Below are 26,338 nucleotides of genomic sequence, written 5' to 3'. Positions count from 1 at the left end.
AGATGCCCAAACAAAAGCCTGCATATTTACAGCATATTTCCTCAACAGGTTGCGAATCCATTATTTTTATACTCTAAGATTGTTGAAGACTTTTTCTCACCCACTAAATATTTCATAGAAGCATAATGCTTTCCTGGACTGCACTTCTGTCCAGAACTTCAGTCACTTAAATCTTTATTGCTTTTTAAGTTCCTTGTTGCTGTCAGGAAGAGGTAGTCCACTTAGGTTTAAAAGTTTTCAACCTTTTAAATAATTCTCAGTAAAAGTGTGGATCATAAAATTAGTCCATCCTTGGTAGAAGCAAACCTCTATTTGAACAGTTTGAGTGGAGCAAATATATACAACGATTGGGATACTTAAAAGATTACTCTCAATCAATGCTTAAAAATAAACTGTGGCTAGTCACTATCATCCTGTAACTCTAGGTCATCAGGAGGCTGAGCTCTGAAGATCACGGCTGGAGGCTGGCCCAGACCCCGAAGCCTGTGGGCACTCACCTGCAATTAACGAGCTGTGGCTCAAGTAAGAGCACTAGCCTCGAGCAAAAAGGCTGAGGGCCAGCACTTAGGCTTTGGGTTCAAGAACCAGGACACAGATACACACACATACATGCGCGCGCACACGCGCAGACGCAAAAGCAGTATCCTATTAGTGCTTATTTCATTGAGCTGGTGTGTGTGCTTAATAACATATTCGAACCTCTGGCTTCCAGTGTTAGGAAGGAGCTAGTAGCAACTCCCCAGCCCAACCGGCGGGACAGCAAAGCTCCAGCCCTTAGTCCTTTACCTTATAAATCGCTGGTCTGCACTTGCAATCCGGGAGATGCAGTCGGTCTTCCTGGCCGCTTGGAGCGCTGGGCATGCTCTACAGTATTTTAGGCTGCACCTTCGCCTTCTGAGCTGCAGAAGGAGCGCGCGACGAACGTAGACCCACAAGGCACCAAGGCCTGGTTATCAGGGTGGGAGAACGGTTTGCGCGGGGCGGGCCTGTTGGGGCGCGGCTAGCAGGGTGGGGGGCAGGCCCGCGTGAGGCCGTGGCTAGTGGTGTGTGGGGAGGAGGAAGCCTTGTTGGGGGCGTGACAAATGGGGGCGTGCACTCTTGGAGGCGTGGCTAGTGGGGGCGTGCAGGCGTTGGGGGCGAGTCTAGCGTGGGGCGGGCCTGCGTGGGGCGTGGCTAGAGGGGGCGTGCACGAGTTGGGGGCGTGGCGAGCGCGGGGCGGGCCTGCGTGGGCGAGGCTAGCGGTTGGGCGCCGGCCGCGGTCGCTTCCTAGTGCGCGAGGAAGACTGGTGTGTCGGGCTCGCCGGGCAGGCAGGAAGCAGCAGCCGGAGGCGGAGGCGGGCGGGTTACCCGCCTGCTGCTGGGAGCGAGCCGGGTTTCCGGGAAAGACGAACGCCCGAACACCACCATGATCCCGCTGGAGAAGCCCGGCAGCGGCCGTCCCTCTTTGGCTGCCGCCTCCGGCTTGGGCCCGGTCAGCAGGGGTCGGACGGTGCGTCACCGTCCGCCGCCCCAGGCTCGAGGGTTGCTGACGGAGATCCGCGCCGCGGTGCGCACCGAGCCCTTCCAGGACAGCTACAGCCTGAGCCCGGGCCGGGAGCTGGGCAGGTGAGGGGCGCCGGTAACACCGCCGGGGACTGCACGAAGTTGGGGGCGGCGAAGACTGGGCGGTGGGGCCGCGGCCCGGCGAGTCTCCTCTTGGCCCGGGTGTGCCGCTTAGAAAGGAGCCAGGCTCGGCTGTCCGCGGTGGGACCCCGCGCCCTTCCTGCAGCACCTGCAGTGCAGTAGGCGCCGGTTTAATGGAGGCGCGTGTGCAGCTCCTACCCGCTCAGAGGCTGGGGTGAAATCAAGCCAGGTCCCCGTGGATCAGGGTGACTTTTTCCTGCCTCGGCTCTGCTCCGTGGCTTGCTTGGCGTTCCCGCAGCCGCCGAGGGGAGGAGGGGAGCGGGGTGCCCTCGGCCCGCCGCCTCTGCGGCTCCGCCGCGGTGGTTCTCTTGGTGGATTTATACCTTTCGTAGTTCTAGAATGTGTCAGTCCTGCCTCGGAGTGAGTGCACATGGGTTCGGTTCCCGGCCCAGGACTCACCGCTGCAGTGCCCCGCGAAGAGCCGGCCCTGCCCTGACCTGCTGCTTTTCGGGGAGTTAGGTGACTGGACGCCTGTGATGGCCTGCCATCTGGGCCTGAATATCACATTTGTGTTTGTTGTTATCGTGAAGTTTTGTCAGAGTTGCATAATACTGCCGTGTTGTAACTGGAATAGGGTCTTCCAGGTAGGACAGCCTGCAGATGGGGTATTGGGAAAAGCTCTACTTCCAACAGAAACCAAAAATTACCCATCTTGGCAGCTATTAAGGTAACTTTACAAGTATAGAAAGAATGTTGTCTTTTTTCTTTTAAATATTTTTAGTGTCCACCCCCCCTCCCCGACCGGCGTGAAATTTAAAAAGGTTTTTCAATGTTCACAGAGGGGGGAAAATATGCCTTCCAGATCAATATTGATTTCTCTCTTGGCCTTGACACACAGTGCAGGCTTTGATTATGACACCAGGAGAAAACTCAGCTAGACTCAGCAAGGGACTGGGATTCCTTGAGATTCCATACATTCCAAAGTAACCCTGATTACCTGAAAAGAGAAAAGTGAGTTTTCCATTGTTTGGTTGAGTTGTCTGGCTGTGTTCCACAAAAGGAAGTCAGGCATTCCCAAATGTCCTCAGGTGGCAAGACCTGTCTTGTACACTTCATAATGAGTGATTTCAGATGAAAAGCTGGATTTTCTTCTTACCACCTCTTAGGGTACTGATTCCCGCCCCCCCCCCCCCCCAGTGTTTCTTTTAACTTCTGTTTTTTACTTTTTGAAGTTGCTGTGCGTGTGTGTGTGTGTGTGTGTGTGTAAATTCTGAAGAGGCTGAGCAATATAGAGCTAGATACTTGAAGTCAAAGCCTGAAACTGAACAATAAAACTATTAATCCACTTTTTTCCTCTTTGGTCCCCTTCTTTTAATCAGGAAGAAGTCTTTGAATAGCTAGTGTGAGCTTTGTAGTCAGTAGGTCTGGGATTGAATCTTGGCTTTTATAATTCTGTGCACTTGGTTACATTGCCTCACGACATCGATTACCTCATAGAGTTGTTGAAAGAAAACACATCTATAGCCTTAAGGCTGTGCGTTGCTGAGGTGAAGTCCTCAGTAAATTTAATATGTTATGGGACTGTTTATGACTTGCAAAATTCCCTCTTTTATATTTCTGTGATGTGGGAGGAAAAACAAGATATATCCATTCTAATACAGACTTTAATGTAGTACAATGGAAAAGGGCTCAGAGAGCTAAGTGTTCAGTCAGAAATCGATTTCTTTTAGGTGTTGCTTATAATGGCTGTTCCAAGATGGTCAGCGTTGTTTGCAAAGTAACAAGGTGTGAGGCTGATCTTTTTAAAAAAAATGCACCTTCTTTCATGTGCCTAGCTGAGGCTATAGCAACCTTTCTTGTGTGTCGATATAAAAGGTCAGGCTTTCTTCTATGGCTTCAAGTTTGACTTGCTCTAAGTCCGGATGTGTGCCAATGTAACCCACATTCATGATTTCATTACTGAGGCATGAGATAGATAAATGGATTTGAGTACTTAGAAGTTTTGCATGTTGATTTCACCTTGAGTTTGTTGGTAATAGAGCAGCAGAAAGGTTTTTTATGTTTAAAATGATGTTGATTTCACATGAGATGATGCCTTAGATGTATTTTCCTTGTCTAGACTTCAACTACAACATTATTTTAAACATGTTTATAAATTTAGGTCAAGGACTGAGGCTGTAGCATGTTTGTTTTGTGCCAGTACTGGGGATTGAATTCAGTGCCTGGGCACTCTTCCTTAGTTTTTTTAGCTGAAGCTAATGCTCTATCACTTGAGCCACAGGACTACCAGGGGCTTTTTGCTGGCTAATTAGAGATGAGCATCTCAGAGATTTTCCTGACTGGCTGGCTTTGAACTTGTAACCTCAGATCTCAGCCTCCTGAGTAGCTAGGATTATAGTCGTGAGCCACCAGCCCTAAGCCACCTGGCTTAGCGAAATAGTTCTTGACTAGAACGTGCAAAAGCCCTGATTTGATCCTGACACACACACCCCACACACCATATGCACACATACCAAATGACCATGTTTTGTTCTTTGTGTTACATACTCATAGTTGAATTTTCCTAATATGGGAAAGGAGTTACAAATATTAGCTCCTTTCTGAAACTGGTCCTTCCTAAGTATGTGGGCTTTACAGTTTTATAAGTGCTTTCACATGCCTTTTTATTGGGGGGTACTCTGATCATTTTGGACAAATAAAAGGGAAATTGATTCTAGTTATTTGTAAAACTATGAATAACAGAAATCTCATCACAGGCTTGGGTATGATGATGCATGCTTGTAACCACATCTACTTGGTGGGAAATGGGAGAATCACAGTTCAAGGCCAACCTGGGCCTTAAAACGTTAGTAATACCCTATCTCAGCCAAGCTGAGTAGTCCCAGCTATGCTGGAGGTTTAACTAAGAGGATGGAGATCTGGCTAGCCCTAGGCCAGAGAGAGAGGGGGGGGAGAGAGAGAAAGAGAGAAGGAGGGAGGGAAGGAGAAGGAGAAGGAGAGGAAAAGGGAGAGGGAGAGGGAGAGGGAAGAAGAGGAGAGGAGAGAGTCTATAACCAAATAAATAATGAAAGGAAAAAGCTGGGGAGCATGGCTCAAATGGTAGCGTACCTGAGTGCAAACTCAGTGCCCCCCCCATCTGATATTTGAATCAAATGCATTAGTTAGCTAAACAGTGATAGTCATTTATTCACTTCTTAGGGTAAGTTAGAAGGAGCTAAATTTATTAAGTGAATTTGCACGTGTGGAATTCAAATTAGATCACCTCCTGAGGCTTGAGGGAGTAGTGGCAGAGAGCCAATTGCCTAATGGGCACAAGGCCTGGATTTGACCTCCACTTAAAACTAAATTTGCCTTGAGGCCTCTGCTCTCTTCTATGATACTTTGTACAAATCATTACGATTGATTATATCATAGATCTGAAATTAGTGTCCAGCATAGGAAAAATACTGATTATTAGGATTTGCTCAATACTATGCACTTTAGAAATGTTGTTGAATTGGAAACCCTTTTGTACTGCAACTACTTAAAAGTAAATTTTTCATAATGTATGATTACTGGACCCTTTAGTTTAGATATGTTTTTAATGCACAAGTACATACCATTGAGTTATAGTGACCCGCTCTGTTTAGTATGTTGTGTGCTATCTGGGTTCTAATCTGGGTTTGCAAGTAATGTGGTGTCACTTACCTGAGGACACATTTCTCAGAATATGTCCCCACCATCTAAGTGACGTATGACTGTGACATGCTTACATGTGAAGCACATAAAACTACACTGGGCTCTAAAAGTCATTTCCAAATGTAACCCATCAGTCACCATCCTCTTACAGGCAAGATGACATGTCACCAGAAGATCCTATAGCAAAATCACATTTGAACAGAGCCATAAAGAATGGATGTGATATAAGATGCACCAGCCATTGACAGTAGCAGCAAAGTTCAATAAAGAGAGGATGGCAAGTAGTCCAGCAGGTTAAAGGTTATGATGTCAAGTTGCCCTAAAATATTTGTCCAGTAAAATGAAAGGGCGGATATCGGTCCACTGTGCTAGCTGGTACAACAGAGATGTGAGGTGACTGGTAAAGGAGACCCTGGGACAACACACTGTCACATATCAGATTGATTAAATAAAAACTAAACAAGATAATTCCTTTGTCAGCTGGTCTCAAACAGGACCTAGAACCTTGCTTGATTTTTGCTTGCTCCATGTTTTGTTCAACTAACAATCTACATTCTCTTCTCACCTTTGCCTTTAAATCAGCCCTTGAACTGATATTTGATATACATCCAATGAAAAGGATTCTCTTTACCACAAAAGACACCTCAGACTTGTATCCCAAACATAATCTTGCTAAACCTTGTTGCCACATTTCTAATCTTTGTCATAGCATTTATCTGTACAGTTGCATAATACCTGCATTAAAAAAAAATCTAGAAGCCAGTATCCACCACTACCATCTTGTTTCTGCCTCAGTGCTCTTGAATCTTGAATGTTTTATAAATGTTCTCTCTTCCCTGCCTCACTGCTGCTACATGGGTTCAAGCTCACAGTCTTGAGTTCTTCCAATAGCTTCTCCATTTAGGGTCATTTGGCAATATGCTCTTCATAATCTATTGGAATGATCTCTGCCTTGTACCAGTAGCTCATGCCTGTAATCCTAGCTATTCAGGAGGCTGAGATCTGAGGATCACAAGTCAAAGCTAGCCAGGGAAGGAAACTCCACAAAATTCTTATATCCAATTAATAACTAAGAAGCCAGAAATGGAGCTGTGGCTCAAGTTGCAGAATGCTATAGCCTTGAGCATAAAAGTTCAGGGATAGCACCCAGGCCCCAAGTTCAAACCTCAGGATCACCGCCCCACAAACACTCACACACACAAAAGAAAAATGTCCAAACTCCTTAGGAAGTCATACCTCCCCACAGATACTCAGCCCACCATCCTAGCACTGTGGTAAGCACTGGTGATGGAGAGATGAAAAAGATTCATTCTTTGCTCTTCCAATAACTGGACTGGTGGCGACCACTGAAACGTCATTTCCTTTTGCAGTAATTGCCTTATATGTATCTTTTCTTTACCTCTACTCTGGATTGTGTCATTGAGTACTTTACCCTAGACTCTTCCATGAATACCTGCATTCCCAATTTTGTACACAGGCAGTCAGCTGAAGATAAGTGAAATGAATGAGTAATTCTGAAAGTATTCAGGAAAAAGTTTGGCTGTTTGAGTCAACAAAGAAAAGCGATATGCAACAAACAGCATCTGCTCTTGAATCCTCCTTGACCCGCTGTACTGTGGTGTGTGTTACACAGGTCTCCATGATCTACAGTGAAGGTTTGTGACACAGCAGTTTTCTTTCCATGTAGTCATGGCAAGGTGTGCATTATGGTTGCTTGGCAGGTGTGGCCTCGGAACTCTGAGGTTTACTCTGTACCCAAGAAATCTCCTTTTGTCGTCTTCTTGAATGGCTTTAAGGGTTACCCCACCATAACACCAGTCATTTAGAGTGAAGGCACTCGTGTTTCCATCAGACATGTGTTCTGCTATCTTATGGTTCATTTCATGAAGTGCAGTAGCAGAAAAGTGGAAAGTTTTCTTCAGCATGCTGTGGTGCAGGGTCAGCTAACTGCAGACAAGTTTTGTGCCACTCAAAAGCAAAGATTCTTCTTTAGCTGTTTTTAATAGTTGAAACCCTAATGGGTTAAGAGTAACAGCTATTTGGGAACTGGTGGCTCATGCCTATACATGTAGTTATTCAAGAGGCTGAGATCTGAGGATCGCAGTTCAAAGCCAGCCCAAGCAGGAAAGTACATGAGACTCTTATCTCTAAGTACCAAAAAGCTAGAAGTAGAGCTGTGGCTCAAGTGTTAGAGCACTAGGCTTGAGCAAAAAAGCTCAGGGGCAGTACCCAGGCCATGAGTTCAAGCACCAAGACAATCACACACACGAACTTTCTCTTCTTTTGAAACTTCTCGTGACACATAGGTATGAAGAGAATCAAATCATTAGTGAAGTTTTTTCTTTCTTAGAAGGTCTCAGGTCATTAGGAACCAAGCTTCTGGTGGAGGTGCAACTCAATACTTTGGGGAATACAATAAAAAGAGGTGGTAGTCTTCATGATTTCTATAGACAAAAGCACTTTGATCTGAGTAAGGGTGGTGCTGGGTAGACTCAGCAGGTTGTGCAGGCATAGGTCTGTGCCAAATTATCTGTTACTTGGGGTTGTTAAAATGGTTACAGAAATGTAGACGAATGAAAAGCGTATTTGTGGTCAACAGTTGCAGGGAAGGAAGATTTTCTGTTCAGCAACATCAGTAGTCTAGAGTAGTGAGCCCAAACCTAGAAGTTAGATAGATCTTGGTGGGCCAAATTAAGGCCTTCAGCTACAAAGCTAAGGAGCAGTGCCCAGGCCCTGCTGGGGAAGAAAAAAATTGACCATCTGAAAATTTTTGCACTCTAACAGTGAGTGTTTGTGTTTGATCCTAGGGGGAAATTTGCAGTGGTGAGAAAATGTGTAAAGAAAGATTCTGGAAAAGAATTTGCAGCAAAGTTCACGAGAAAAAGAAAAAAAGGCCAAGACTGTCGGATGGAAATTATTCATGAGATTGCGGTGCTCGAGCTGGCCCAGGACAGCCCTTGGGTCATTAACTTACATGAAGTCTATGAGACTCCATCAGAAATGATCTTGGTTCTGGAATAGTAAGTAGTGTTCCCTTTGGCTGGTGAGTCAGGGCCTGGTCTCACCTTTCCATCCTCAGAAACACCTTCTTCTGCTTTACTGTGCCACTTGTACCTAGCTTTTATTGGCCAGCCTCTTCTCCCTTTGTGGAAGAAACAAGATGGTGAGAGGCCCACCCTTGGCACCCCATTCCTCCTGCCCTTCCCCTTTATTTTATTTTAATTTTTTTTTGGCCAGGCCTGGGGCTTGGACTCAGGGCCTGAGCACTGTCCCTGGCTTCTTTTTGCTCAAGGCTAGCACTCTGCCACTTGAGCCACAGTGCCGCTTCTGGCCGTTTTCTGTATATGTGGTGCTGGGGAATTGAACCCAGGGCCTCATGTATACAAGGCAAGCACTCTTGCCACTAGGCCATATCCCCAGCCCCTGCCCTTCCCCTTTAAAGAAGAAAGAGAGTCAGCTTCTCAGCTCCATGGCTTATCTGTGTCCTTCATAGTTCCTCTTCTGAGATCTGTCTTTCGTGGTTTCAGACCTCTTCCTTTGGTTGTCCTCTCATACCCTCTGTCCTTTCCATCTCTTTGGAAATCCCTCCTCAGCTTTGGCTCTTAAACTATCATGATGACTTCTCCCAGGAACAGTCTACAGCTCTCCTCCCCTTCTGTCAGTCCACCGTGTTCCTTCACTGAACCATTCGCCTGCTCAAGAGTCAGTGCCCTTTTCACAACTCAACTCAATGCCACTGCTCTTCCAAAAACTAGCCCTTTTTGACAGTTCCTCTGCTCAGTTTAGTGATCATTCCATTTCTTTACTCTTTTTAAATATGGTCCTATAATTTTTTTCTTAAAATTATACTCTTCCTTGTTTTAATTTTACTGTATTCTGTTTTTAAGTACTCCCCATGGTTCCATTATTGATACTGTTATTTGTGTTTGTTCTGTACATCTTTCCTGATGATACTTTTTGAGTAGCTTTGTCTGTTCATGTATTTCTAACTCATTCCAAATTCAGACTCTTTAAGATCTATGTTTCTTTTGTTCCCCATTTCCTCTGGTGTCTCCTTTCTTTCATTGCTCATGCCAGAAAACCTTGCAGCCATCCTTGATTCCATTGTCTACATTAACAGTCGTGCATGATAAATGAGTGGGTGACCTCCTTCAGCCTCTCCAGTAACTCCTTCCCTTATCCCTTGACTTTCCCCGCCTAGGTTGGCCCTTCTGCTGCTGTGAGATAAGTGAGGGAAACAGAGATGTGCTGAAGCTGATCTTGCTTAGAAGCCCACTGTAGAGGTGGATTGTCTGGATTTAGTGACCAGGTTTCTAAAACCCAGATTAGTGCAATTTGGCTGTAAGGTTTTACACTCTGCTTTCAGTTTGAGAAAGGAAGGCCTAGAGACACACCCTGGATAGTGAGGTATTAAACGTCTCAACCACATTAATGGATTGTACTTGTGGAAGCAGGCAGCTTATTATTACTATGTTTACCTATTCCTGACACTCTGACTTGTGCTGTCAGGACTAATAATATAAAATTGAAAATACACAGCTCTACCCCCCAGGTGCTAAAGGTCTCCTAGGAGATGTGTCTTGTCGGTGTTTTACCAGAAATTCCTGAGGATGCTCCTGAGCACAAAGTTTACTGGCCATGATGAATTACATTTGTCCCAGCCACTTGGTCAAGCCTTGAGCCAGTACATTTGCTTTGTGCCTTGTAGGCATTGTTTACAGATTAGTCTTTATGTTGTTAAGCTTTCTAATAAGATTTCTACATGTGAGAAAACAAGGCACAGGAAAAATCATCAGCCTGAGGTCCTACGACAGATTGCAGAGCCAGGGCCGCAGCCTGGGACCATTCCACAGCCTCTGCTCCACACTGCTTTGCTGTCTGCAGCTCCTGAGGCAGTGGGGACAGCACACTGCATCATCCTGGCTTTTTCAGCTCCTGGGATGGATGGGCTTGGCTCACACTCTTCTTCTCCAGCTCTTTTCATCTCTGTTCACACACAATCTACGGTCGGCCAATGATCCCTCTTTAGTATTATTCATTCACTGTTTCCTTTCTGTGTGTGTGGGGGGGGGGGCATGCACACATGTGTAAACCTGGACCTAGGTGCTGTCCCTGTGCTTTTATGCTCAAGCCCAGTGAGCCACAGCTCCACTTCCAGCTTTTTTAGTGGCTAATTGGAGATAAAAGTCTCACAGACTTTCCTGCCCAGGCTAGCTTTGAACCATAGTCTCAGATCTCAGCCTCCTGAGTAGCTAGGATTACATGCATGAGACACTGACATCCAGTGACTATTTCTTTTCCTATGAATCCCATTTTACGTTAATTTGTCCTTCTCTAGTGCTGCAGGGGGTGAAATCTTTGATCAGTGTGTCGCAGACCGAGAAGATGCCTTTAAAGAAAAAGATGTTCGGAGACTCATGCGACAGATTTTAGAAGGTGTGCACTTTCTACACACTCATGATGTAGTTCATCTTGATTTGAAGGTAAGATCTGTCAGCACATACATCCAGAGGGTGGAAAGTGGCTGGTGGCACGTACATGTCACGTACATGTCTTTTGCAGGTCCCATACACATGCTTGCTACACCCATGTATCTGCAATCCGCAGGTGTCATGGGAGGATATACCATATACACGTCACCTACACGTAGGCCAATAGGACACGGGGGATATTCGCATCCATACTCTACCCAGAAGCCCTCTGCAGTCACCTGCTGGGGGAGGGGCCCTCTCCTCAAGGTACCAGGGCAGGGTTTTAGGACTCCTAAACCAGAAACCGCATTGCCTTCCTCCCCTAGCAGAGCCCCTCTCAGGTACTGTCACCTGGACCTCAACAACAGTCCCAGTGCCCCAAGGGCCCTGCCCGCCATTCACCCCCAATCTGCCACGCATGAACGCCAGGAGACTCCATAAAATCGGGGGTGGGGACACGAGGGGCGGCGGCTCGGTGCTTCCCGAACGCGGCCTGGAGAGGAGCAGGACAGGGGCAGCGTGAATGGCTCGAGAGGGGCTGAAGGGGACTCCAGAGCAGCAACAGACTACCTTGGCAGCCATTGAAAGCCCTGGAGAGCTAGGCGGTCATTCAGGGGGCTTTAGCGAAGAGGCGGGGCCATCCCAGCTGAGACTTCCAGAGTGAGTCCTCCAGAGGCTAGAGGGCCCCTTCACCTGGGCGCTGGGTGTCCTCTGGCTTAGTGCCCTGCGTGTCAAATGTCCAATTTGAATTTTTTAAAATCTTTTTCTAGACTTCTCGTATGTTTTAAATAGCTTTTAGCATAGGGCCACATGGTAGTATTTCATAGCTAGCTACACATGAGATTGTAAAGCTCCAAAATTATTTTCTTGTTCCAAACTGGAAGGTAAATAAGCTACATTACACTAGTAAGAAAACTGAGTTTTATTCACTGTGGCACCGAAACTCCTCCTGGCATAAAGATGCAGGTCTTGTAGAGAAACTTGAACTACCTTGTCTTGTAATTCTATTTCCACCCACATGTCTGGTGATACAAGCTTCTGATCTGACTTGTGCTACCATTCAACAAGAGGCCTTGAAGAGACACTCTTTTGTTTTTGTTTTCTTTTGAGTGTGTTAGTACTGGTCTGGAACTTGGGGCCTTGTGCTTGCGCTCTCTCTTCGCTTTTCTGCTGAAGGTGAACACACACTACCACTTGAGCCACAGCTCCACCCCCAGCTTTTTGGTGGTTAACTGCTGATAAGAATCTCAGGGACTTTCCTGTCCAGACTGGCTTTGAACCATGATCCTTAGATCCTAACCTCCTGGGTAGCTCGGATTACAGGTGTGAGCCACTGACACCCAGCTAGCCAGTCTTCTTACTCAAGCAAGTATTGAAAATATTTGCAGCCCAAACATGGTGTTACATGCTTATAATTCCAGTACTGAAGAAGTCGAGGCAAGACAATAAAAGATTCAAGACCAACTTAGGCTACCTAGCAAGTATTAGGCCAGCTTTGGCTGCATAGTGAGACCCTGTCTCATTAAATCCAAAACAATAGCAACAATAACAACAGAAAACATTGACAGGATGCCTTTACTTTCATGCTTGAATCAGTTTTTTGGTGTTTTTTTTTTGTTTTTTTGTTTTTGTTTTTGGTAGGGGTGAGGGATCCTGCAGAGATAGTTGGCATGCAACTCACTTGGTGACAGATCCATAGGCCTTCCAGCTGCAGTGTTGGCTGTTTTGTTAAAAAGTACTATAGCTTCATAAAAAAATACCTATCATAAATTTTATGACTGGTGCTTTAATTATGTCTTCAAGACTAGTTTCTGCTTTTAATATTGAAAACTTGGAAGTAATCCTACTTTCTTATACCACATTATTAGAATAAATTCTGCATTGATTTCCTTATAGGGAAATTCACACTGTTTCTGAATGATGTATGATATGATCACCCCATATTTCTATTTTCTTTTATTGAAGTATAAAGAGTTGCTGTACCTTACTGTAAGCAAACTTTAGAGATAATGGATTAAATACAAAAGTTCATCTCTAGCCATGTTCTTTCTCTGGTACACTAATAACATCACATTTTGTGCAACTCACTGATACTGGAATGCCCTGGCTATGTAGACGTGTATCCACGGCACCCAGAAGCAAAACTGCACTGTCATCTTCCTTTTCCTCTGACTAGTGGGTTTTTTGTTTTTATTCGGGGTTGGGGGAGGTTCTGAGAAGCAACATAATCTTGTGAGCGCCATTCCACTTCTCTATGTCTTTGGGAAGAATTTTCAATTTGTCAACATGTTCTCAAACAAATGTAAATTTGTTCATTCTATAAAAAAATCGATAATAGACTAAGGCCTAGGGTCAGTACTGGCAGACCTAGAGGCCTACAGCTCCAAATCCTAATAGCTAGGGGCCTTCTGAGTCTCTAGGCATTAGGTTGGAGGCTTGTTGCTCTGGGCTTTAGCCTTTAGAACCCCTGGCACCTGACAGCTGTTGTAATTCTGGGCATCCATCAGCAGTGGGAAGTGGACAAGCAGCAAGAGGTGGCACCTAAGGTTGTGGTGTTCTCTTACAGGCCTCTGAGATCGACCCTCAGGCCTAGAGTAGTAAGTATTCCAGTTCTTAAGAATGCTGGGATCCTCAGCCCTCCACAGGAAGTGTAATAGCTCACGGCCTAGGGTGCCTGAGACCTTGGTCATAATAAGGCTTGGCAGCTCTCTGGGACTCTACCAGTGACCACAGCCCACTGATTCTCATCTTCCCCTTATCGCTCTGGTCTCTCGGTCTCTCTCTCTCCCTCTCTCTCTGTCTCTCTCTTTCTCTCTCTCTCTGTCTCTCTCTCTGTTTCTCTCTCTGTCTCTCTCTCTCTCTGCTGGTCTTCAGCCATTGCCACTGTTATCACTGTCACTGCTGGGCCAGCGGCTATTGCTACCTCTGCCACTGCTGCCACCACCACTGCTGCTGCTTTTGCCTTCACGGTCACTGTGGCTCTGCTATCTTTTCTGCTGCCTCTCTTCATGTCTCAGCTCAGCCTGCTCTACTAAGGAGAAAGAGCAAGACCACTAGGAAGAAGCCTTCTGTGTAGCCTGGTGTTACAACACGAGGGGGTAGCACAGGGCAGTGTCTTCCAGCTGACTTGAAAACCAAGCTCAACAGCCTAGTTTATATATTCAGAATGGGAATGTGGCCAGGCCGACTGCACCTATCCCAACAGACATTCATTCAAATGAAGGTGAGTTAGGGCTTCTCCTTGTGTTTGCACAAATCGCTGGCCACCTGTTGGGCCCCCAGCGGAAGTACACCTGGTGGAAGGGTAGCCTGGCTTCAGATTTCCCTAGAATCCACTGGGCTTGGGGGGTGACAAGATTTTTCCCCCTGATGCTCTCAAGGGCGTGTTTGTATTTATTCCCCCATTTTCTTCCAGCTTGTTACTTCTAAATAGACATACAAAACCTTACCCTGTGGAATTTTCCTCAGGTGGCTTCACAGAAAGGTCCAAAGACAGGCCAGTTCATGCTGGATAGTGACTCCTTGCTTCTGCCTGAGATGCTCCCAAACTACAATATCCTCAAGGTTCTCTCTCAGAACTATCCCTTTAACATGCTTTCCTCATGGTTTGGATGAGTGCAAATGGTATTTGTTCAGAAAATACTAACATTAGAGTGATGGGCTTGGTTATTCTCTAGAAGGCTGAGAGAATAAGACCCACTAAACACTATATTCAGTATATTTCCCAGAATATCCTGGAGATAGATGGAGACCTGAGACTAGTTCTGGCACAAGATTATATAGCCTTAAAATTATACTTGATGCCCTTAGAGGCAGGAACTGCTGGAACTGGTCAATGTGGATTTTTTTTTTAATTAGTGGTTAGTAATTGTACAAATAGGTTTCATTGTGTTTCTGTTTTTTGGTGTGAAATCCTGGTTTTTGTGTCGAAGCACAGTATATTACTAGCAGATTGTTTACCCAGTGTGTTTTCATGTTATCACTTATGGAACGAAGTATCCTGTAGGAACCTTTCTATTGGGAAACACAAGAGAAAGACAAATAGTTCATGTAGACGTTTCCTAATTCTTTAACCATCTCAGTCCTCTAAATAATTCTGGCAGGTGACCATAAATAGAAGTCAGCATCTCTGAGACCGAAAATCAAAACAAGTCTGACATTTCAATGAAGTAAATTTAGGGAGACAATACCTTCAATTAAAAACCTGCAATAGAGCAAGCAAAATTAGTTTGTAAATAATTTGTTGATTCTGTGGACATGAAAGGATTCCAGCTGGCAAAGGATAGCATATGGAACTTCAGTGAACAGTTCCTATAGTAACAGTTCTGAGATGCATGTGGTATGGTCTGAATTTCAGTGTCCTACAAAGTGTGGAGATTGGAACCTAAAACCCCTCGTGATCAGATTGAAAGCTGGACTTTGGGGAAATGTTTAAGTCCCATATGTGAGATTAGGACTTGTTTTGAGAGTTCATTAGAGAGAAGACTCTAATGGGCTTTCCTCTCTAGGATGCTTCCAACCCTGATGCTCAGATCTCAGCCTTCTAAGAAGCTAGGATTACATACATGGGCCATAAGTGCCCCGCCTGTTGCTATTTTCTTATGGTTTAACACTATTTGAATGGGGATTTTATGTGTTTTGTGAGCTAAGGCAGCTATTACTGTACCCCTAACCTACCACAAAATCCTTTAGGCTTTAACAAGTAATCACTCTGTGCAGTGGGATGCTCTTACCTACACACACACACACACACACACACACACACACACACACACACAGAGAGAGAGAGTCAAAACTGACCATAACATGCACTAACCCATTCCTAACATAACATTTCAAGAATTTGGGGGTGTGGAGGTCACATGCTTAATCGCTGCTCTCAAGGACTTGTAGGGTCCAGACTTCCCCAAAGCTCTTCCGACTCAGGAAGTCATCATCCATGGACTTTGCCAAACCAGCATCCTTTCTCCTTGTACCCCAATTCAACATTTCATTTAGAGGAAACACCCTGCTCACATGTTCAGACTCTGGGATTTGGCTTGAGACCCAGGCCTTGCCAGTGAGAAGAGGACTTCTCACTGCAGGGACTTTTTTTTTTTTAAAAAAGGGCTTATCATAGTCTGAGATACAGAGATTGAGACATAGAAGAGATGCATGAAAAACAGTAAGCTAAAAAAATAAATAAATACTATGTTAGATGGCCACAAATGCTTTGGAAAGAAATCATCCAAACTAAGGAAGTTAGGACCAAAGCAGATGACAGTTTTGATGGGGTAGATTCAGTGGTTGTCCATGAGGTCTAACACTTGAGCAAAGATCAGAAAGAGTGGGGGATCGCCAGGCATTCCGGAGAAGGAGAGAAGCCAATCCAAAGCCCTAGTGCAGAAGCCTGCCTGCTTTGTTCAAGAAACAAAGAGGCCAAAGAGGAGGGGGAGAAAGAGGGGGAGAGGGAAGAGGAGGGGAGGAGAAGGAGCCAAAGCAAGGGAGGAGTGGGTGATGTGCAGGTGAGGGAGCAGCAGGTGATGCAGAGCTTCCACTGGGAAGGTTTGGATTTGAGAATAGAAACTAACTTAGGGTTTGAAGGTCAGTCTGGCTGCTGCGTGGGGACAGGTCAGGGAGGACAACACTAATGCCCCAGGTGGGAGATGTTAGAGAAGGACTCTGGGTACATAAGGAAAGTCCAGTCCAGAGAATTCTCTGACTCCCAGGTGGGCGGAGATACCCATGAGGCAGCAAGGTTGCAGGCCTGAGCAACTGGAAGAACAGAGTTGCCACTGAGATGGTGAATCTGGGGTACAAATATGATGCTGTTGTGATTGTGAAGTACTTTAGGTGTGTAGGAGTGGAACTTCAGGAGGCCCTACTTGAGATAAAAATTTAATGTCAAGATACAAAGACTTGCCTTCTCTCCCTGTAGCCAAAAATAAGGTGTGTGTGTTGGGGGGAAGGGGGACAGGGGGTTCCTAGGACTTGAACTCAGGACCTGGGCACTAAGGTTTTTCCTTCAAGGCAAGCACTCTACCACTTTGAGTCACAGTGCCACTTCCTGTAGCCAAAAATAAAACACAGAACATAAGGCTCCTCCTCCCTAGGTGTCTCCGCCCAAAGCAAGACTGCAGCCAGTGGGAGCTAGGCAGCAGCACTTTGGGCTGCCAGGTGGGCAGGCTCCGGAGGCCAACCTGCCCAATTCGGTGGCTTAGGGTGAAGGGCACTGGGATCCACCAGCTCCTCTGGATCCTGTGCACTCACGGGGATCGCGCCCTCAGAACTGTGCATGCTCACGGGGACCCGGTAAACTCACAGAGATCTGTCCTGCTCCTGGGGATTCTGTAGGCTTGCTGGGATCGGGCGCGCTCCGGGGCGTCTGGCGTTCGTTCACTGGGATCCAGTATGCTGGCAGGGTTCTTGCAGGCTCACTGTTCGCGCACTTGGGGACTGAGCACATGGGGGTCGAGGGCACTGTTGGGGATCAGCTCCTGCAGTCTCCTTTGCGGGGGCCAGTGCGGGTGGACCAGAGTGGCACAGAGAGCAGAGGCCCAGAGCCCCCGGCAGCCTCCCCACCGCTGGACCGTGTCCTGCCCAGCCCTGACCTCGCTGCCCATGCCCAACCACAGCGCCAGGGAGAAGCCAGGGTCCCGATCCAACGGGGAGAGGGGTGCTCGCTCAAGTACAAAAGAAAGATACGTTAATATATGCATTCCTTGGGGCCCCACCAGTGGGTCCAGCAGTTCCTGTTTTCCCTATCACCAGACTGGGAGGAGCCGGAGTTGCAGCAATAGAGGCCAAGGTTCCACCTGGCCTTTTGGACTGAGAGGATAGTCCACACCTAGGACCACATGTGGGACCCTCCCCCCATCTTCTCAGCCCAGTTTTCCAATTGTGTTGTGTATTTTCTACAATCATTTCCCTTAATAATCAGCTTTTCTCAAATATGGGCGCACTCCAAGTTTTAAAATACTAGAAATGTATTCCTTAGAACAATTGGCATCATATTAGCATATTATCTCATGTTTTCCTGTTACATGAAGATCCCTTTCAATGCAAGGTAGAAGCTTTTGTGGTGAGGGTATGGGGCAGATGGGAGGGGCTGGGAAAAAGATAGGGGAAGGAGTGCATGGCTTTTGTTGGAGGGAAAAGGCAAAGCCAGAACTGATTGCATCCATTTAGCAATTTTGTGCCTGGGGCCTGGGTGACCTCAGCTTCCTATCTCTAATACTTGAGGTTGCACCTAATTTACTTGGTCTGTCTGACCATCCCAGGACCACAAGAGAAGAGAAGAACTTTGAGTTGACTAAGCCAAACACCCAAGAAAATTAAGCTAAGAGAGAACTACAGAGCAAGTCTATCAGCATGAAAGAGGGCTGAGGAGCGATGGAAACTCATCTTTGTTCCTCTGAACCTATTCTAGGTTCAGGAAGTAAGGTGCCCAAAGACCACCTATCTGACCCTGGTTCACATAGCCAGTGAATATCCAGCCAAGCCTCAAATGGTGGTCCCTTGCATCACAAGATACTACTGTATCTCTACAGAGATGGGTTGACAAAGTCCCTGCGCAAATCAAAGACTCAAACACCAAAGCTGGTACAGTAGATACAGAAGGAGGAGAAGCCTGGAAACAGGTTATTTTATGCAAGTGTGTAGACCTTCCCCTTCTTATTTCTATGCAACTACTGCAACCTTGGCTATCATTTGAACCTTAGTAGTAATTCAGGAACCCATTCAAGATTTCTTCTCCCTCCCCCTTTTTCCTAGCAAGGCATTCCATGCTTTGGTTGGGAGGGCTTATTAATTTGCCTTAATTTAGTTTACAAATTCAATACACTTATAGTCACAGTTTATAAATTTGATCAAACACAGAGCTTTGTGAGTGGTAGGCAAGCAATCTACCATTGAAGTGTACTCCAAAAATTCTCTAGGAAAGAAAGTACTTTTGAACATCACACTGAAAGTCAGAAAACATGTTTCCATGTTTACCCACTTAAATAATAAGTCCTTGAAATAAAATTTAAAAGCATAACCTAAGCGGCGGGGAATATGGCCTAGAGGCAAGACTGCTTGCCTCATATACATGAAGCCCTGGGTTGATTCCTTAGCACCACATATATAGAAAAGGCCAGAAGTGGCACTGTGGCTCAAGTGGCAGAGTGCTAGCCTTGAGCAAAAAGAAGCCAGGGACAGTGCTCAGGCCCTGAGTTCAAGCCCAAGGACGGCAAAAAAAGAAAGAAAGAAAGAAAGAACCTAAGACTTCTTGTTATAGGATTAGGACTTAGATGTTTTAGGACCTATTAAAATATATGGTGAAAATTTTTCCTAGATAAGGAAAGGTCGCAGCTTGTGAAAGGTCTCTGTATACCTGGTGTGTGTACCGGCACATGAGACTCCCCTCTAAAGGCAGTAGGAGCAAAGGAAAGGGAAGAAATAGCTGAATCTTCTCAACACCAGACTGGATTCCCCAGAGCCAAGGTTTGTTACTTATCAGGGTTATTAATTTCACTGTTAGTCATGATTACCATCCCTGCCTGTAGCCAAAAGGAATCAGACAGGGCTGCAACAAATGATGGAGCTTCTTTTGTCTTTTCAGAGGCCAGAGGCCTCTTTCCTTTCTTCTTAGCCTTTTTGACATAGCAGCTCTGAAAAAATGAATGCAAAACTATTTTTTACACAATTGTAGTGTTTCCCTGAGGGGGGCTTCTGACCTGTGTAAGGACCATTTGAATACCTGCCCAAGAAAATGCAGGTTCTTAGCTTCTTCTCTACTCAAGGCCTTCTGAACTAGAAATTACATTTTGGTCAAGCTGGCCCATAAGCGCATTCGAGTTTGGTGCTACCGTTGTGTCATTATGGGCTGTTTACTTCTCTTCCTTCTCTCCTCTGTCATCTTTTCTTCCCTTTTGTCTGCTGGTTCCTCTGACCCCTGCTCACTTGATTGCTTCTCCCTCCTTCATGTGAAGGGTTCACAGTAGCCCAGTATTGTTCTTTTAACAAAATATACTCAGATAGGCGAAGAGAAAGAAGGATGACTTATTTCTTATCGCAGTGTCTGCAAGACAGTACAATGAAACACTGGCATCGCCAAGCATCAGCTGTGGGAACATTCCATTTGTGTGGCGGCCTTGTGTTTCCAGCTGTCTTCCCAGGGAAAGGTGGACCTCAGGATTTGGGAACCTTCTTTTGTAGGAGATGTAGCTGATGTGATGTCCCAGATGGTTCCCTGCCACCAGCCTCAGAGCAGAAGATCCCAGCCTGAGTGCCAAGCTTGTGGGGCTGAGGTGGGGAAGACATTGGGGAACGATGGGACTGAATAGAAGAGAAAGGATCAGAGGGGAAAATGGGAACTAACAGGAGAGAGTTAGTATGGGGTTTGGAGCAATGTCAGCAGGGCATGAACCCCTGCTTTTGTCTTCATAGGTCCTGAAAGAAGAGGTCAAGATGGAGGCTGAGGTGAGTTGTGTATTCACGGCGCCTCCTATTTCTCCTTCTAAGGGTATTCCTTTCCCCCTGCAGAGCTTACAGAAAGACCAGCACAAACTTGGAAAACATACGGTCTTTCATCTTCTGATGTGCATATGTTTGTGGGTGATAGAGGAAGAATTAGCCTCCCTTGGGTTCTTATCTGTGTCCATTCAGCTTCAGGTGGATTCAGTCTTTTCCATGACAGCGAATCCTGACACAACACTCAAGAGCTAGGAGTGGCCCAGGCAACAAGGAGCAACTGGTCGTGGACTGGAACCTCCACACAATGAGGCCAGGTAAGCCTTTCTTCATAATGCCTTGGTTATCTCAGATATTTGCTGTACTGAGGGAATGCTGCCCCTGAACAACTATCACTGCTTGCTTCTTGTGTGACTACTGATCCTTTGTGCCTCATGGTTTGTGTCTGTGTCCTGCTCACTTCCCTTAGCTCTTACTTATGCTCCTTTGCCTTCTTTTTTCCAAGTCTGTATTTCCTCAGGTACTTCTTGTCCTACCCATGACCTTGTGCACTCATCTCTTCCCACAGCATTCATTCTAGGCTGTGTATGTAGGGAAGTCCTGAGTGGATTTGTTCAAGCAGGTCTTTCCATATAATCAGCAGCCGGTTGCTCATCCACACGGAATATTTCCATAGGTACTCCAATCTCATGATAGCACAACCTGGTCTTACTATGTCACCAGTCCCAAGTCGCCTCCTCAGGGACCTCATTCCAACAGGTAGTTACCCAATTTTAGAATTCCAGCTATCTCCCTGATTTCACCAGTCATAAAAGTTTGTATCACTCCATACTGTGAGTTGCTCTAGATCAGATTTGGAGACCTTTGTGGTAAAAAAACATTACAGTTATGGCATGTTTGTTCATGGAACACTGCTTATAATTGCAGCCATAGATGCAACATCTCAAGACTGTTGACTTCTGATGTTTCCTTCTGCCTCCTCACTTTCTCACTTAATTCCTTACCTAGTACCCTGTACCACACTCTCCCTCCTCTGCTCCCTCTCCTGCCAGCACAGATGACCCCTCCTCCAGACTGCACGCCCCATTGTCTCTGTCATCCATGGAAGGCCTCCCAGGTGTGTTTATTTTTGTCCCTTTTTTTCCACATCCCTGTTCTCACCTTGGCAAAGACATCTGTCCTCATGTCTTACATATTTTCCTTTGTATTACTATATTTTTCATGAAAATGTTTTGTGGTTTTGTTTCAATAATTTTTAATATGACATAAAATAAAACTAGTATCTTCTGTGGGTACAACCATGCATGTAGTTCTCCCCCAGATTGTAGCTACACTTTCTCCTTGCTCCTCATACCTGACAACCACTGTGTGATATACCCTTAATTGACATTATTCAGTTTTCTTAACATTTGTGTCATTTTTCCATCCCATTTTCCCATTCAGTGCTGCATCCCAAGTGTAACATACAGTTAGGCACTGTAAAACCCATGGGGTTGTGCTTGTATTTCCTCCTATCCCCAGGATGCTGAGAAAGATGCTGTTTTCATCTGTGTTTTGTGGATGAGGAGAGTGAGTGTTACACAAATTGCTGTAAGGAATAGGAATGAGATGCTAAGGTGCAGACAGGGATGAATGCATTTGTTCATGTCCACATCTAGCTAATCCTGTCCATCCAGTTCTGCCATTTCTGCTGGCTGAAGGGTTTGCTCAGAGCTGTCTGTCTGGAGGGGACACCATCCCTCTTGTCACTTCCATCATTGCTCTTTCTTTGTCAGTTGTGAGGCTTGAACTCTTGGCCTGGGCACAGTCCCTGGCCACTTGAGCTCAAGGCTAGCACTCTACCATGTGAGCCACAGCACCACTTCCAGTTTTCTGGTGGTTAATTGGAGATAAGAGTCTCATGGACTTTCCTGCCCAGGCTGGCTTTGAACTGCAATCCTTAGATCTCAGCCTCCTGGCTAGCTAGGATTACAGGTTTGAGCCACCACTGCCTGGATCATTGCTCTTTCTTTACCTCTCCTCATCTTCTATCCTCTCACTTCAAGCTGAGCTTCCCAGCTTGCTTGGTTCCTCCATGTGTCCCCATGGCCTCTCACTGAATTCCTCAGATACACTTGGTCCTCACTGAATGTTGGTTGACTAAAAGACTGGGTGACTCCCAGGCTATTGCGTAATCCAGTCATCCAGTCCAGGGCTGGAGTGGTCAGTGAAAATGTAGAGGAAGGAAATCACATGGCAGAAATTGTCAAGAAATCTTGCTGACTCCAAAGCTGGCTGGGGAGCAAAGGGCAGAGGATCCTCAGCACTACCAGCCCTTTGTTATTAGAGAATGATTGCCTAAGGAATGACCCTGGATGACAAGCATTCCAGGCTGATAGAACTGTGGCCATGAGTCTTTGCCCAGAAGGTGAGAAGGTTGTCAGTTAGGTGGGTGAAAGACTGGAATTCAGCAGAGCATGAATGTCCAGGTGATGATGAGACAGTCTGAAGAATTCCCAGTTTGCATTATGTGCTGGAACTGGATCTGGCAGAAAGGAACAACCCACAACTCAAATTGCTGCCTTCCAACCTTTCAGCACAGAGGTGGTCATGGAAGCCTGAAGAATGGTGTTTCCCACTCTGGAGGGATGGGGGAGAGCCAACCACAGAGGCATAACCATTGAGCTTAGGGAGATAAGCTCACCTGTAGGGCAGGGTGAAGAAGGAACAGGGTGATATGTGTCAGCAAACCTTAGCAGCCTGAGGTGAGAAAAGATGAGGAAGGAGAGTTTTAAAGAAGATCCAGTGGCGTGTCTGCTATTTGTGAGGTCCAGGGACATGTGGCTGAGGAATCTGGAATGTGGCAGTGGGGTTTGGATGCCCTGTGGCCCACATTCCTTGCTGAAACAGAGACTTGTGGAATTGAAAGCAAGTTTGCAGTGAGCCCAGCAGGTGAGAGGAGACCAAAGTTGTACCTAAATGCATGAGGAGTCAGAATGATTTGGGAGTGAGTTTTGATTAGGACACGGTGAGACGAAGATAGTCCCAGAGATGGAACAGCACAGGACATCCAGCTCATAGGAACTCCACGTAGGAGAGTCAGTAGAGGCACTGCCAGCTCTGGTGTTATTGTTTTTTGTTAACCTCTGAGCACCCTTCAGTTATCCACACCCATCTTAATTGGTTGTTTATTCTTTCCCCTATTTCTAAATGATAAAAGACATTGAAAGACTGAGGATGAACCCTCCTCTTTCTCCTACCTCTGTTTCTCAGTTACCCAGTAACTCATGTTCTTTACGGCATGGTGCTAGTTTCTTCTTGGCCATCGCGTCAGAGAGATTATAATCATACAAGCACTCCTCCCTTCATCCATCCATTTAGTGTGTGTGTGTGTGTGTGTGTGTGTGTGTGTCCCAGTCCTGGGGTTTGAATTCAGGACCTGAGCACTGTCTGTGAATTTTTGGGCCCCAGGCTAGCACTCTACTACTTGAGCTGTAGGTCTACATCCATTGTTTTTTGTTTGTTTTGTTTTTTATTTTCTGTTTTTTTTGTGGATGGGAAGGGGCTCAGTTAAGTGAAGGTGAGAATTTCAGTTTTCTGCCCAGGCTGGCTTTGAACAGTGATCCTCAGATCTCAACCTCCTGAGTACCTAATATTACAGATATGAGCCACCAGGCTATATATAAAGTGTAGCAGAGAATTTATACTGTTATGTATCTTTGTCTTTCTCCCCCAACAATATATATCTTGGAGAGTATTTACTTTCAGTACATAGGGAACCAATGCATTCTTTTGTGTAGTTATATCATATTCAATTTTATAGATACAACATTGCTTACATAACTACTCTACTACTAGCTGATTATTTTTATCATTGGCTTCTTATAAACAAGGGTAAGCCAAATTCTTTTTACTGGGTAGCTTGTAGGATACGCTCTCAGAGTATGATTTGTTGGAGCCAAAAGGTAAGTGCGATTTCTATTATGATGGCTATTTCTAACTTGCTCTTCCTTTGCCTGTTTTTCTCTCCATGTTCACTAGCGTTCTCTTACTATGACAAAGTTTCTGAGGTTTGTGGTGTCCCAGTACCTCACAGTGGGGTCCGTGGAGGAGCTCATCTCTTTACCTCATAGCAGTCAGGAAGCAAAGAGGAAGAACCTGGGTTTTCAATATCTCTTCCATGGCCACATCCTGTGTCCTCACTTCACTTCACTTTAAACTTCTTCTAGTGACTCTCCTTTTTTCTCCAAACATTTCATCTCATAAAGATTCCTTTCTCTAAGTTGGTGGAACATAATGCTCTGAATGCTAACTTTCTTGAACTCTGTTTTCAGGTCTGGAGTGCCAAACATTAGTGTCTCATAGATCGAGGGGAGGGGAGGATGTTTAATCTAGGACTTTGATTTACTTTTATGATTAATAGGTGTGTTCCCTTTGTGCTTTCTCAAAAACCACACTGATTTCTTTAATACCATCTTTTCAGTTCTGCTCTATACATTACCAAGTAGGTTATTCACGTTAGCATTACTGAAACAAATGCCTGAGATAATTGGTTCATACAGTAAAAGGTCTATGTTGGGTCAGAAATTGAAGGTGCCAGTCAATGGTCATTTGCCCTATTGCCTTTGGGCCTGTGGCAAGGTAGCCCAACACAACAGGACACATGTCTCAGAAGAAAGCCATTCACTCATGAGCAGAAGGGAGAAGCCATGGTCCCCAATAACCAGAAGACCTCCTGCTAGGTCCTGCCTGATAAAGGTTCCCCACAATCCAGGATTGCTAACTTCTTGATGCTGAATACCTTGGCTTCTGGGAGAGACACTTCAGATCCAAATTATAGCACTATATTCTGTATCATAAAACATGTCTCAGAACTGGGTACTGGTGGCTCACAGTAGCTGCTCAAGAGGCTGAGAACTGAGGATCCTGGTTTGAAGCTCACCTGGTCAGAGAAACCTGAGCAGCTCTTCAATTTACCAGCAAAAAATCAGAAGTAGAAGTGTGGCTGAAATGGTAGAGCAGCAGCATTAAGGGCAAAAGCCAAGGAAGGGAGAGCATGAAGCCCCATGTTCAAGCCCCAGTACTGGCACACATGCCAAAAGAAAAGTCTCTGCACACTGCAAGAGATTTATATCATTGAAAGAATATTCTCTGGCCACGTGGAACAAAATAAGATGTCAGTAATAAGAACATTTCTAGCATACCTTGAAAGACTTGGAAGAAATCTGAGCTAAGGCTAGAGCAAAAGAGAAAAGAAGAGGGGCAGTGTCAGGGGTGGCAGCTGGTGACAGATCACAAAGGTGAAGGGAAGGGACAAGTCTGAGGTGACATTCCTATTTCTGTGCTCAGAAACATTCAACACCTGGGTTTAAGGGATACATGGAAGTAATTTGTAGAAATCAGATTACATTGAGTTGTCTCATAATCTTGAAATGTAGACCTGATATTCCCTGTAATCAATATCCATGTAGCCCCCAGCAGTGCACTGAGATGGTATTTAAGGTGTCACAGTAGAGTGGCCATGGTGGTGGCTAACCTGTGGAGAGCTATAGTAAGGACGTCAACCACGTAGGTCCTGTTTCCAAGTGCCCCTGTCTGCCAGCATCTTATATAGCTGCAGTAACTGCTGAAGGACTCATCAGATACTCACGTCCCTGGAAGATAGAGGACGAGGCCACAGCTCAGGCTGGGTAGCAGAACTTTCAGCAGAGAATTCTTTCATCAATAGAGAGGTGGCAATAGGTAGAGAAAGCCAATTGGAGGTGGGCACTTGGAAAGTTTTTCACACAAAAACATGAGTAAAGCCACGTCAGGATGTGTTGGGCAGAGCTGACTTACCTGTGAGCCCAGGAGAGCCTTAGTCCAGCCACAGTATGACAGCTTCCTGTGTTGTGGGACGGTAGCTCTTCCTGCTTGCTCTTGGCTTTCCTTTGCTGTTCTCTGCTAAATGACAAACTCCACCTGGTCTGTTGTGTTTCAGCCTGTGAGGAAGTTGGGCGTGGTGGTGGTTGGTGTTGGCAGAGCTGGATCCGTGAGGATGAGGGACTTGCAGAATCCAGAATACAGAGTCAGCAAAAAAGAATAAATTCAGAAAAAAGTCCTTCGTTTCCATATATTTGGGGTTCATATGTAAAATATGTTTCATATATATGAGT

The 26,338-nt window shown here is 45.6% G+C and overlaps 1 protein-coding gene across 1 annotated transcript; it reads left to right on the top strand.

Annotated features, from left to right (window-relative positions):
- The first annotated feature begins 1,405 nt into the window (after positions 1-1,405).
- On the top strand, positions 1,406-26,268 carry LOC125344617 (serine/threonine-protein kinase 17A-like). Its single transcript, XM_048337067.1, has 5 exons — positions 1,406-1,605; positions 8,109-8,321; positions 10,640-10,784; positions 20,181-20,213; positions 26,164-26,268. Exons 1-5 carry the CDS (start codon positions 1,406-1,408, stop codon positions 26,266-26,268), a joined length of 696 nt encoding a protein of 231 aa, XP_048193024.1.
- The last annotated feature ends 70 nt before the right edge of the window (positions 26,269-26,338 follow it).

The sequence above is a fragment of the Perognathus longimembris genome, chromosome 2, assembly GCF_023159225.1.
Source record: "Perognathus longimembris pacificus isolate PPM17 chromosome 2, ASM2315922v1, whole genome shotgun sequence".
Classification (NCBI taxonomy): domain Eukaryota; kingdom Metazoa; phylum Chordata; class Mammalia; order Rodentia; family Heteromyidae; genus Perognathus; species Perognathus longimembris.
This window is presented reverse-complemented; position numbering and strand designations above follow the sequence as displayed.